The sequence below is a fragment of the Leuciscus leuciscus genome, assembly GCF_965113295.1.
Source record: "Leuciscus leuciscus genome assembly, chromosome: 9".
NCBI classification, from domain to species: Eukaryota; Metazoa; Chordata; class Actinopteri; order Cypriniformes; family Leuciscidae; genus Leuciscus; species Leuciscus leuciscus.
In genome coordinates this window covers 13,649,778-13,664,500 of record NC_138733.1, presented here as the reverse complement: position 1 = coordinate 13,664,500, position 14,723 = coordinate 13,649,778, and the positions used below count along the sequence as shown (strand labels likewise).

Here is a 14,723-nt window from a genome sequence, read left to right as displayed (position 1 = left end):
TCTAGAATTGATTATTGTAATGCCTTGTTGGCGGGAGCATCTAAATCTATTCTGAACCGACTTCAGTGGGTACAAAACTCTGCTGCACGTATTCTGACTAAGACCAGACAAAGAGATCATATAAAACCTGTTTAGAGACATTGCACTGGCTGCCTGTTGAATATCGTGTTGATTTTAAAATTCTTATGTTGACCTACAAGGCGTTAAATGGACTCGCTCCGCAATATCTTTCTGACCTCTTAGTACCGTACTTTTCTTCACGTAATCTTCGCTCAGCTGACGCTGGCCTTTTAGTTGTCCCGGTAACGCGCCTAAAAACAATGGGTGATAGGGCGTTTTCTTCAGTCGCCCCAAAGTTATGGAATTCCTTGCCCTCCCAGATTAGAAGTGCTCCATCTTTGAAATCATTTAAGTCATCCCTTAAAACGTATTATTTCAAAGAAGCATTTGGGTGAAACGTGATTGCTGTGGTTCTCCATGTGATATATTTTATTTTATTTTACGTTTTGTTTACTGATTTTAACTTGTCTTTTAGGTTTATAACATTGTTTGTATGCATGTTTTGTAATAGTTGTATACTATGCTGATTTTTCTACCTTGGTTTTATTGACTATGTAAAGCGCTCTGAGAATTGATTTTTAAAAGCGCTATACAAAATAAAGTTATTATTATTATTATTATTAGTAGCCTATATGCTTTCACTGGCCTTTAAAAGCGCTCTTTTATTAAATTAATAATATAATATATAATTAAAATTCTAACAACAATCAGTGTGATTGACAATTTTATTCTTTGCATGAAAACACTTGAATTAGCCTAAATGAACTGTCTGGGTGTATTAAAACTTCAGAATTATTTTCATATAGACCTGCAACAGTGATAAGGTAAAGCTAAGAGTGGTCCAGACCAACCTTACGAAAGTGTGACTTACAGAAGATATACTTAGCATACGAACGTGTCGGGAATCGTGCCATAACGTTAAGAGAGAGGTTAAGGAATAGGTTAAGAACTACTTAGCGATAAGAACGTTTTGGGGAACTGGGCCCTGATCACTTTTAGCAGTGAACATATTTTAATTTTTGGGTGAACTATCCCTTTTTTTTTGTGCCATTTTTGCAACATTTCTTTGCAGCTCATATTTAAAAAAGAAAAGAAAAGAAAAGAAAAGAACAGAAAAAAAGGTAATCAATCTTCCAGAAACATCAGATGATGGCATGCATCTAGAGGAGTATGGTAGCGCTGCAGGCATTGCTATGGGAGCATCTGACTGACGATAGAGAGAGAGAGAGAGAGAGAGATGTGCTTCAGCTCTTAGTATATCAGCACAGTAGAAGCACAGTATCTAGCTTTCACACCACTGACCAGATATCACACAGCGATTAGCATCAACACTTGTCGCTGTATATGAAATTACATACCAGTCATTCCTCATACTGAGCATCAGCAGGAGCCCGGATTCATACAAAAACTCATAATGAATGAGTGTAACATTGTTACAAAATATTTCTATTTCAAATAAATACTATTCTTTTGAGCTATTCTATTCATCAAATATATATGTCAATTTAAAATAGATAAAAAGTGTCTTTGGGATGATTAATTGTGTCCATTCAATGCTTTTTATCTGCCACAGTAATGCATTTGAGTTATTCTGCTTTTTTGCTTTCAACAAACATTGATATATTCAGTTAATAATAAGCATACCATGTAATTAATTAGTAAAAAATGTTAAACAAATGACAGCCGTAGTTCTAGTCGTATATTGTGAATGAGTGCAAGAGCAAATTGTTTCAAAGAAAAATTGAAACCTCTAAAATGACTTTCCTTTTCAGCTCACATCATCCTGATTCACTCGGAAATACAAAACATTACATTATATTCAGGGTTTGACATGAACACCTGCCAAATGAGTGTGGATTTTAGCAGTGGCGTGTGACGCCACTCCTGCCTACCACTTTGTGTCACTCCTACTAACCACTTTGGCGGGTTGAATTTTATATAATATATACATTTTTCAATTGTAGTCTTTTAAAAAGGCATCTGAAATAATAAACCAAGTGCAAAGTAGTGTTGTCAAAAATATAGATTTTTCGATACATATCTATACTGAAAAATCTGAAACACGATACCAGCTGCGCGTTCTCTCTCTCTTATGATCTCTCCGACAGCAAGTAGACACACAAACCCGCCTCCCTTCACTCACTCGTTTAATTTGCTCCGGATGAATATTGTTTCTGTTACAGGGATTGAATTTCGCCGTGGGATTGCACGTATTGCTCATAATTTTACTCATTCCCCGCAAATTTTTGGCTCACACTCAAAATATTGGCAAGTATTCAAGTAAACACACGTAAACAGTCGAGAAAGAAAACGCATGCGCATGCATCCGTGCATTCGGTGTTTAAGGCCATGTCCACACTAATACGTTTTCGTTTGAAAACGTATATTTTTCTCTCCGTTTTGGCCGTCCGTTCACACTGAGACGCCGTTTTTATTAATGAAAACTAAGCTTTTTTTAAAACGCACTCCAAAGTGGATACATTTGAAAACACCGTGTTCACGTTGTAGTGTGGACTGTGAAACCGGTGGTATTTAAAAACGATGACGTAAATTTAGTCATGTGACGCATATTGTACCAATAGATATTCATGTTTATACCAGTATTGTGTCTGTTATGTGCTATTCACTTTCACACTGTTGCTAAAAATATTCCACATTGCACATTCATTTGCTGTCCTACGGCAATACATGAGAGCAGTTGCGTTTTAGACCAAACATATGGTGACTGCGTGTGACCTGGACCGCATCAGTGAATGGTGAGATCTTTTACTAAATAAAATTATCCTGTCAGAAGAATTGCATGATAACTTCATTATTTATTTTTCCATCTGAATCATATCAGTGATCTTTTGTGGGGTTTTTACGCATGCGCAGTAAAGGTGAATTTAGCGGTTTCAGGCGTTTTTCAAAAGTTTCTCATCCGCACTGAAACGCCTGAAAACGCTAGTGTGGACGCAGAGCGTTTATAAACGAAAACGCCGTTTTCAAATATATCCGGATGAATGTAGACGTAGCCTAAGGCTACGTTTACACGGAAACGATCTGAAGAGAAAACGCAAAAGTGATCACTTTCTATTCTGCGTTTAGACGAGCGTTATGGGGGGGAAATCTGCGTGCATACGGTGACGCAAAAGTGTGTGAAATTCAATGTAGTATGCACTCCAGGCGGCTAGGTGGCAATGTGAAGCACTGATCAGTGCCTTCACTGTCTAGCAGACTTTTGCGTTTTTACCGTTTAGACGGAAACGCGGCGGTGGAGCGTTTTTAAGATTTCCACTCTGGAGGATGGTTTCACTTTTTTGCGTTTTTAAGCCCCAAAAACGCCGTCGCCGTCTAAACGAAAGGCACATCTGATAAAATATTTTTACGTTTTCACCCGCGAGCGTTCTCGTGTAAACAGGGCCTAAGTGACAGCAGCCTAATATACCTGCTGTCAAATTGTGGGATAATATGAAAAATATCTATATGGCAGTTTTTCCCCATGGTATCAATATCAAAATTCAGTGGCTTGTAACTTTGCAAACCCACTAGTCACAGTGGCTGGTGAGAAAAAAAGTTAATGTCAAGCCCTGATTATATTTGGCATGGTGCTATATCCGAATTGACTTGAAGCACATTCAGTGGATGCATTTGATCAATACTTGTGTTTCCTTAGAATTGAGCTAACAACCTTTGTGTTGCTAGAGCAATGCTCTACCAGTTAAGAACATGATGGAAGTGTTTGGCATTTAATTTAATTTCTTTAGTGTTCCATCAGTGTTTTGTATAGACAACATGGATGGATTTTGGCAGTGTTGGGAAAGTTCACTTTCTAAATGAACTAGTTCAAAGTTCAGTTCACAAATTTTAAAATGAACTAGTTCAGTTCATAGTTCAAACTTCAAAATTTTGAACTAAATTTCACAGTTCCAAAAAATGAACTAGTTCAGTTATTTTTTTCCATATGTTGCTGCAAGCTATTATTTTTCAAAATTATTGCCACAGCCCATATAAAACCACAGACAGCAATTATGTTATCAGTTTTAACACTGAAACTATGCGTCAGATTTCATCTTCATATCCAATTTTAAAATCCTTATCCAACCAGGGTTTACATAGCATTGAGGGTAGGGTTGCCAACTAAACAAATGCGGGACAATCGTGCATGGTTCTTTATAGGAAAATGAGGGACACTCAAAATATTTGTAGGCTATAGGCTAGGCCAACATAACACAGTAGGCCTATATGTCATTTCAGGTTTGTATGTGTTTAAAAGGTTTTCAGACAACACATTGTTTTGATTAAAGTCATATTACACACAAACCATAGTTCAAAATAATAGCATTTATCTGAAATAGAAAGCTTTTGTAATAAACACTACTTTTAAAGAAATTAAAGATATGAATAGACTACTTTTATTCTGCAAGTACATTTATAATGTTACGTTTTTTTATTTCTGATAAATTTACTTTGAACCTTTTATTCATCAAAGAATCCTGATATATATATATATATATATATATATATATATATATATATATATATTTTTTACATTAATAATAATCAGAAATGTTTCTTGGGCAGCAAATCACATCAGTATATTATTCCCTCAGGACGATTTCATGCTTTCTTGCGTGGCTGGATGTATGTTGGACTCACAATAATCACGTTGTTTGAATTCGTTAAACTGATTTGCCGAAATCAAAACCCAGTCGGACAGTGAAAGGGATTTGCCGTTAGCGCGAGTCCGGATCGAAGCGACCAGACAGCGGAGGATTCTGTGCGCAAATCAAACAATGATTTGTCCCAAAATAATAATTAATTCTTAATTTAGAGTTTGTTATTCTGATGCGCGTGAGTGTGGACTGTGATTGGATGATGACCGGTGTCGTGATCAAGTGCCGCTGTTGTATCAGATTCAGTCATACATCAGTGGTTAGATCAGCGTCAATAAACGGGACAACGGAGGTTCCGAACGGGACAAATACATTTCTATAGAAATCTTGCACCCTTTTGAACGAAGTTAAACTGAGAGAGCGTGCCGTTCACAGACACCAGAATGAACGAGTTCACAGTAACGTTCATCAGGCAGTAATAGAGTACGTTCAGTTCACGTTCGCCCAAAATATGAACGAGTTCATGAACTATCGTTCAATGAACGCGTTCAGGCACAACACTGGATTTTGGATGGGGGAAAAAAAGCCAAGGACACCATAGATGTTATGAATGTTTTACGGAGTCTGCGTATCTAGGGAAAGAGAGATACTCGTCCGTTTTATCTGGGCCAGGTCATACATGTATATGTTTAGTAAGATGTTTGCTGGAGGCAATCCTCCAGGGTGATGTTTTACTTAGCCATTCATGATGCTGTTGATCCAGGGCTTTCACAGAACGCAGACATGGCTTTAAGTGTTATTATATCTGGTTGCTGATTCTCACTCTCTGCGCTGTTCCTCGCAAAGACGTTATAAGGACTCTTTACAAGCTCTAAATGATGTTTTCTTCTTCACATTTCCACAGGCTTTCAAATAAATTCCAGGCTAAAAGGCACAATGTTTTGAGCTATATATTAGGGTACTTTCTATTGGTGGATTGCGGTTTTTCTGTGTGATTGCAAACGAAAACTATTGCTGTTGATGTATAAACACAAAGTTTGAAGATTAAAGGCACAGTATGTAAGTTTCGCCGCCAGATGTCGCCTATTCAAAACAATAACAAAGGCGTAGCTTGATGACGGCGTGAATGAGCGTGGAATCATGGGAGGTGTCGTCTTCACCTCCACAGCCGATGGAAAGCAATCCAAAGGGACTCGGACAGAAATCATGTTCATGGATGAGCTAATGTATTCAAGTTTTATTAATGTCACTGTGGTATGAAGCGGGGTGGAGCCAGTGAAGCGAATGCTAATGAGAGACACCTGCGTGACGCACCGGTCTCGAGTCCCATGGATTGACGACAATGAAGGACGAGAGGTCCAGGCCTGGGTCATTTAAGTGAAGTGAAAGTGAAAGTGACACGTGACAGCCAAGTATGGTAACCCATACTTGGAATTTGACCTCTGCATTTAAGCCATCCAAGTTAATGCACACACATTAGGAGCAGAGTAGTGAGTAGTTAACACACACACACTGCAAACGTGGATACACACACCCAGAGCAGCGGGCAGCCTTTGTATGGCGCCCGGGGAGCGATTAGGGGTTAGGTGCCTTGCTCATGGGCACCTCAGTCATTTCCCACCGGTTCTGGAATCGAACCAGCAACCTTTGGGTTACCAGTCCAACTCCCTAACCACTAGGCCATGACTGCCCCATTTAACGTTGCTGTTTTAATTATGTTTATATGCCGCATCTTTCTTTATATTGTTTAAAGTTACATTTAACGTTTGCAGGTTCCCGTCTCCTCCCTCCCTGAACATGAACTTTGTTACAGTTACGTTTGACCATTAAAATTCACATTATTTTATTTCATTCTAATGAAATAGCTGTAAGTGCTAAATTACTACTCATACAGGTCACTTTATTTGACAATTCAAAATTGTGGGTAACACAGCACTGTTGTACTTGGTCAAAACAATCATACTAAAAATATGTTTGAGTCTATTGAAAGTTGGTATAACACTGTGCTTTCGCTTGGTGGCTGGTATGAGACACTTTGCAGTAAGCTAGATGATATTAGAATATCATATTAATTAAAGCTTGTGCTGTTAAATGGAAGTGCAGATTCACCACTCGTTGTGTCACTTGGGTTGTTGTTTACACTCTCCAGACAGCCAGTCTGTGGTTTATTCAGTGAGTCATTAAATCATTTACTCAACCGATTCATTCAAAAACATTGATTAGTTCAGAAACTAATGACTTTTGTTATGAATGAGTCACTGAAAATTTAATTCAGCTAATTTGTTGAAAACACTGATTTATTCAGGAACAAAATAAGTGATATTTAAATTTTTAATTATTTATTTAGCAGACACTTTTATCCAACATGACTTATAAATGGGTGTATAGTAATAAGACATGAAAATGAGATGTAATTTAATTATTCACTCAACTGATTCATTCAATGAAACAAGTGTCTCACATTCAGGAAATAATCACCAGTGTTGCTTGTAGACATGTCGTTGATTTTGCTTTGATTTCATTTCAAACTATTTTCGTTTGTGGGCAAATATAGTATAAAGTAACTGTCATTATTGTGTCTGAAATGTAAGTTACTCAATATTACCTTGTTAAACTAAATGTTTTGAGTATTTATAACAGCAACTTTCTTGCTTGTGTGATATTGTATAAACAGTCAACTGATGTCTATATAAGAAATTATGCAGTATGCTTAGCCTGTATGTCTTTCTACCTGTATTATATATATATATATATATATATATATATATATATATATATATATATATATATATAAAGACTTCAGATGCAAAAGCCTCTAAGTCCGTCTAAAGGTTTTGTTTAATATAAAAAAAATGATCAGGCTCCTATGTATAGGTTTCTACCCAAGTACCGGCATTTCTGAATGGGCTGAGGCTGGGATTTAGTGAGTTTGAACTGAAAGTATTTGATGAACTATGTGCGGAGAGCATTAACTCAATATTAGTATCTCATTTTTGACAGAGGCGGCTTTTAGAGGCTTTTGCATCGGAGGTCTTCATATATATATATAAAAGCCTCTGACTCATCTTGAATATCACAGAACACTTAATAATCATAATGCATGATATACTAAATGATGTACCTATAGAGTACTGTATATGTAACAGTAGCTTGATAGGTCTTCTTGTGACTGTTTTGGCAGGTCAGAAGGAGGTAAACGCCACTGGGAGGTCCTTCACGGTCAGGAGTAGCGTACACCTCAAGGTGGACAGGAAGGACGACGGAGCAGCGTACACCTGCGTGGTGGAGCACGTATCTCTGGGCTCAATGCCGCACCAGGTCACAGAAGTGCTGGAGGTCCACTGTGAGTCATATTTTTGGATCAGTTTCCCTCCTGACTTTAGTTTAACCGAAACTGCTATTAGATCATCTAAAAACGGGACGCCTGCCAGCACCAGTTTAAAGAGTGGCAGAGCCGTGTTATGTGTACAGTAACTGCAAATTAGCAATGATTTGGAGTAGTGTAACAGTAGCTCAGTAACATGTTTTCAAAATAGGGTAACTTTTCCATTAACAAGCTATTTAAAAAAAAAAAAAAGTGGTGTGGTGTGACAGAACGCTATATTTTACGATATCTGATTGTATAATGTATATATATATGTATATAATATTTACAATAAAGTTTTTTTTTTGTGGTTTTGTTTGGATCATGTTTTTTTTTTGTCTTGTTTTTTTTTTTCATTTTGTGTTTTTTTGTGTCTTGTTTTTCTTTCATTTTCTTTGTGTGTGTCGTGTTTTGGTTTTATCTTGTGTTTTTGTTGTTGTTTTGGTTGTGTCTCGTGTTTTTGTTTCGTTTTGTGTTTTCGTTTTTTGTGTGTTGTGTTTTTGTTTTATCTTTTGTGTTTTTGTTGTGTCTTGTGGTTTTGTTTGTTTTGTTTTGTGTTTTCATTGTGTCTTGTGTTTTTGTTGTTTCATTTTTCATTTTTTGTTTCCTCATGTTTTGTTTAATTTTGTGTCTTGTGTTTTGTTTTTTGTCTTGGTTTCTTTTGTGTTTTTTGTTTTTGTTGTGTCTTGTGTTTTGTGTTTTTGTTGTGCCTCGTGTTTGTGTTTTTTTGTTGTTGTTTTGTTTTTTGTTTTTTTGTTGTTGTTTTGTTTTGCTTTTTGTCAATCCAGATCCTCCTCAGGTTCAGATTGTGCACTCAGTAATAGTACCTCAGGAAGGACAGTACTTCAAACTGGAGTGTGTATCCAAAGGCAACCCACTGTGAGTGCAGCTTTCTTTTAATCACCTATGTGAACTTTGTTTGAATATGATTTGTCTTATGAAGTGGAACTTGCAGAATCATCACGTCTCAAGGCGACCCTTATTTGCATGCCAAGAACAAAAAGCAATAATACTAAATCAAATTGTGATATTTGGGAGAGATTTAGTGAGTCATATAATCGTCTACAGACAGTTGTAACTCTTTTAGTGTGACCTTTCTGAGGTAGAGGACAAAAACGTAAAACGTTCCTTGAGCGGAAATGATAACAAAATGAGAGAAAAATCTTTTCTGTCACCAGCCTGCTAAACCTATGGCCTAAAAAGATTACAGGAGCTCAGAATTTTTCATGTTATATATTTACAATGGAAGTACAATGGGGGGCATTTACAGTACATTGATGCATTCTTGTGTTAAAAAATAGCTTGACTGAGTGCAACAAAAGGAACTTGAACACAGATTTTTCTTTTTATGTACTCAATAATTCATTCCTAACAAAAAATGAAATAAGAAATCCAGTGTAGTGTACCTTTTCCTGTACACGAGGGAGAAAAAAATCTACATAAACTAGCAAAGCAGGACATTTTCTGACACTACTGTATGTCCCGATTTCAAATTAAATCCATATGGAAAGCATGGAGTTTCTTGGTGTTTGAAATGCAACAAGATTATGGAAGTAAAATAATGGCAAATGTTTTTGAAACAAAAAAGCCTGTAGAATTGCACTACTTGAAAAAAATATGCATTGCATTAACCATGCTTGCATTTTAATGCATTGTATTTTTATGGGCTGAAATTCAGCATGGCAATATTTAAGCTATGAATATAACCAACCACCAGTCATAAAACCAACTCATGTTGGTCAGGCATCTGGTGATGTCGACTAACAGCAGATTGAGATTATGCTCGGTAATCTACTGCTTTTCCTGCAGTTCCTGGATGTCAATGTTGAATTTACTGTCAAGTAGTGCAATTCAACAGGCTTTTTTTGTTTCAAAAACATTTGGCATTATTTTACTTCCATACAAGAAGCTCAACTGACACCCACTTGTCATGCAGTTTCATTTCCATGACGGACAAGTGTCACAGTTCTCGATCTTTACATAGATAAATCTAAAGCCTCATGCTAAATCATTCTGTTGTTTTTAGGCCTGAGCCAGTTTTCTGGACGAAAGATGGAGGTGAGCTTCCTGATGTTGAACGAATGATCGTGGAGGGTAGAGATCTAATCATTACCACACTGAACAAAACAGACAACGGCACATACCGCTGTGAGGCCAGCAACATCCTCGGCACCAACAGGGATGAATTTACACTGTATGTGTATGGTAAGTACTTCTGGCTCAACATAACATCTGAAGGGCAATAAATCCATAAGTTTATTTTATATTCTCATGTTATGTTCTCATTATTTATTTTATTTGTGAAAGTTTATGTTAATATCCATCGTAATCTGCATCAAAACACACATACGCACTCAATGAACTCCTCCTGGCCTAGTTTACCAGTGTTTTTGTGTGTTGGGGGTATACAGCAGAAACTGCTGGTGGCTGCAGTATTTGCCACCAAAGTGGAACGGAGCCAGAAATGATAAGTTGGTTTTCCAAAACAGGAAGTAAAGCAATAGAAGAACACACAATTAAGGGTCCAGTACTAATGCGGATAACATTTGTCAAGCTAAAATTGGAAGGAAGATATAGAGCGCCTGGGACAGAGACGGATTTGTAGCATCGCTTTTTAATAGGCCCAACAGCAAACTTTGAGAGAAATCATTTGGAAGGTACGCATTTATTTGTTCTAAAAGCAAAGACATGGGATTTGTCACAACAGGAGGGTCCTTTATGGACGGACGCCTTTTGAAAGTTGAGCCCACAACTCTCCATGCCTTTCCATTGCCCTAGATTTATTTGGCCACATTAACAAGACACACAAAATAAATATCTTCACTAGTGTAGAAGCTCTACAACTGAATCGGGTTAAACCAAGAAGATCTATAATACCTGGAGAAAGTTATTTGCTAGCATAAAGATGTATTACCGACATGCTAGCCAAAAAAAAAAATATATATATATATATATATATATATATATATTATTAAACTTATTTGCACAGCTACTTTTGAATGGTTGTCAATGGAAAATAACACTTTTAGTTACATCATTTACTAGTAAAGGATAACCAGTCAAACCTTGACCTGCAGGTTAAAAGAAATAAGAGGAAGCAAGAAACAGACAGGTGTAGAGAGAGAGAGAGGCAGAATCTCATTCACAACTCATTACCTCTGCCTCTAATTCATCTAGATGTCTGACTTCACCCGAGTGATATTTATTAAGCCCTTCGTCTCAGGATGAGTTGTCCGACTCGGCTCTCGAATGAACCTAATTTGCTAATGGTACGACTGCCAAGTGGCAATAAATGTCAGTTGAAATCACACAGTCTCTATTCATCTCCAGTTACCGTTTTAATTTACATTTATTTATGTGTCTGCTGGTAGGTACACTTTATTTTTCCAAGGACAGATAGAAATGTGAATGTCTGGTGTTTAGGAAAGGAAATGAATGAAAAAAGGGTACATTTTGTTATTTTAGGATTATGTTAAGTAGGATAGCAAATTGGGCTGTGATATTTAACATTACTTAGGTTTGTTTACTATAGAAATAGAAATAGAAATTAGTATCATAAGGAATTTAATGATTCCGATTTCACTCAACTAGACTGTAGAAAAAGTTGCTGCCTTAAATTTAAGTACAATCAACTTGGATGTTTAAGTCATTTCAACTTAAATTGCATTAAACTAACTTAAAAAAGGTTTAATCTTGTATAACATTTAAAAAAGCAATTTAAAAATGATCTGTTATAACTTATTGATATATTTTCTGCAGTGTATTATTGACTAACCCTTGTGCAAAAAAAATAAATAAAAAATAACCTTTAGTGTATTTTTAAAAATAAAAACTGTACTTGTAGATATTTTAATATTAATGAAATAAAAGGCTACTTGGGTGTACTTAAAGAGTCAACTTTAATGACTGTTTCTTAACTTTTTATGTTAAGTGCACTTTGTGGTCGTCAAATTAAAAGTTGTATTTTAAAGTAAATTTTAAATAATTTCGTTTTAATAATCTTTTGTTGCACTTATTTCGATGTGTTGACTAACAGTATTTGTAAAGTACTTATCATTTTTAACTGTAGTGTGTTATTCAATGTTACATTTTAAGTTAATATTTGTTAAATGTACTACATTGCAACTTCATCATTACAAATGTGTAATTATAAATACATTTAAATACATGACATACAAAGTTTCGATAAAAATTACATTAAGGAATATTTTATTTCAGTACATTCAGCAGAACACTTTAAACATATTTCAAAGATAATAGAAATATTTATGAAATTACATATAAAGATGTATTTAAGTCCTTAAGAGAGTCAAAAAAATCATTATACATTTCAGCTAATTGCATTTAATATAAATTTTAATTATAATGCATTTTCATTTAATTACAGTTAACATGCAATTAATTGGACAGAAACATTACATTCAGTTTGCACTTAGGCTAAGTATATATTTATTTTTAAGTATATTGTTTCTATAATATGTACTCTTTCTAAAAGTATGCTAAAGTGTAGGCCTACTTTTTCACAATAAGCAAATAATTGATTGAAACTACAATACATTTTACACTAAACCAAAACAATACTATTATTTTTTTAATATAAGTACCATTTAGTACCTCTGTTCTGAATGTCTAGATTTAAAACTGTAACATGTATCATTTTTGTACTAATAGGATTATCAATCAGGACTCCTAATACACCTTCAACCCAACTGCCATTGGTCGGAGAAACTGTTAGCCCCGCCCCCAAACTCACACCATTGGTTTGAGCCAGTGCAACTGTGTATTTAAATATACACATTCGCAACAGAGTTTTACAGTTTTGTTGCAATAAATTCTATTAAATAAATAAAAGAAATGGACAAAGTAGTATTATATTAGTTTTGCAAGTTATGCCCAATGTAGGGGCAGGTGGGGAGAGGGATATGAATAGATGGTAAGATAAGATTAACAAATACATCCATTTGGGTACACTGACTAAAATCTCATGTAGAAACAATTTCCACTCAGAAATAGAAATTGAGTATTTTCTTGTAAAACTTACCCCAGTTATCTGATCCTTTTGACAGTGTAGCTCTATATATACTGTAGTCATCAGAGCTGTGGCATATATTCACTATACCCACAAAACACTCTCTTGACCATCCTGTTGTATAAATGAATATCAAAAAGCCCAAAAGACAAAACTGAAACCAGCATATATTCATGTCAGGTCAGCAGCAGTAGACATTTTCTAGAAAGACAAGCATGAGCTAGAAAACAGCAGTGTCCACAGACAATCCAATTGCTCCTCTAGATGTGAAAATCCATGTATTGGTCCGCACGCTCCTATATGCGAGTGTTATTGAGCCGTTGAGAGACCTGTGACATCTCTCCTGCAGGTGTAATGTATAGTCTAATTGTACCCAGCAGAAGGTCTGAGGAGACGAGACTCCCTCTGGCTGCTCTGAGCCCTGAGTTCTCCTCTGACTTTAAAATGAGCTTCAGCTTTTATGTCTCATGGGTTTAATCCAGCGCTTGCTTGGAACTGTAAAATATTTATTGCTTGCTTTCTATAATCAGCATGTGTTCGCTACCAACCCCCTCTCATTTAAAACCATTGACCAGATGAAAAAGAGTTTCGTTTACTTGCTCTGAAAAGCGTGCAAACATCCATAAAATTGATGTCTTTTCAGAAGTGCGTCCTGCAAGAGATGAAATGCTTCCAGAGGCACTTGTGAGGCAGTTTGACCCTAAACGAAATACTTGCCAAATAGCTTGAAACTGCTGAGTTGTGCTTATACTTCTTTTAACTTTTTCCTCCTCTTCAGTCTTAGGTGTTATTTAAAGAGCTAATTATTTATCTGTAATCTGTTCGGGAGACATGTTAAAGGAAGGGGCGTGGGTGGCCAGAGACTGATCAAAGCAGCCCGCGTTTACAGTTCAGGCTGAGGAAACTAGCAAGTGGTCACGTTTCTGATGCATTAAACATTAGAGAACCAGAAGAGGAGCCTTGACCAACAAGAAAAATAGAAAATAAACATGTATATAGAGCTGTTTTTGCATAGTTTTGGACATGGTGATCTGTTGAATAAGGCAAATGGGGCAAATCCAGGTCATATTTCACACAGAAATCAAAAGAAAGAAAAACAAAGTTAATGCAAAATTAAATAAGTTAGTCAGAAACCTCCACAGACTGACCCAAAAAGAGACTACCTCTAGAAACTTATATTTTAAATATGTCAAATATGCTGTGAATGTACGCATATGGGCTTTCAGAGAAGTACAAGCTAAAATAGTAGAAGTAAATAAAGTGCCTTTCTACAGAAAGAAGACAAGATGACAGGCTATGTGCTTCACAACAATACAGTATCTGCATAAATGAATATAAATATAATCTACTCTTTTTACCTGAGGTGCACCAAAAAGTAAACATGAACATTTAAACTAGAGGTAGAAAATTTGGGGTCAGTATGAAAAAAATTATACTTTTTTCAGCAAAGATGCATTAATTTGACCAAAAGTGGCAGTAAAGACATTTATAATGTTACAAAAGATTTCTGTTTCAAATAAATGCCGTTCTTTTGAACTTTCTATTCATCAAAGAATCCTGAGAAAAAAATTTGATCACGGTTTCCACAACAACAGTAAGCAGCACAACTTTTTAAAAACGTTAATAGTAATAAGAAATGTTTCTTCTTCATATTACTGCATTCACGCCATGTGGT

The 14,723-nt window shown here is 35.9% G+C and overlaps 1 protein-coding gene across 4 annotated transcripts in view; it reads left to right on the top strand.

The window, feature by feature from the left end:
* The window catches only part of cadm2b (cell adhesion molecule 2b), a 237,318-nt gene that overhangs the window by 203,272 nt on the left and 19,323 nt on the right, over positions 1-14,723 (top strand). For all 4 annotated transcript variants that reach the window (XM_082181224.1, XM_082181223.1, XM_082181225.1 and 1 more), the window contains 3 exons: positions 7,837-7,998; positions 8,808-8,898; positions 10,046-10,224. In XM_082181224.1, coding sequence (XP_082037350.1) covers positions 7,837-7,998; positions 8,808-8,898; positions 10,046-10,224 — 432 coding nt within the window. The remainder of the gene's footprint in view (positions 1-7,836; positions 7,999-8,807; positions 8,899-10,045; positions 10,225-14,723) is intronic.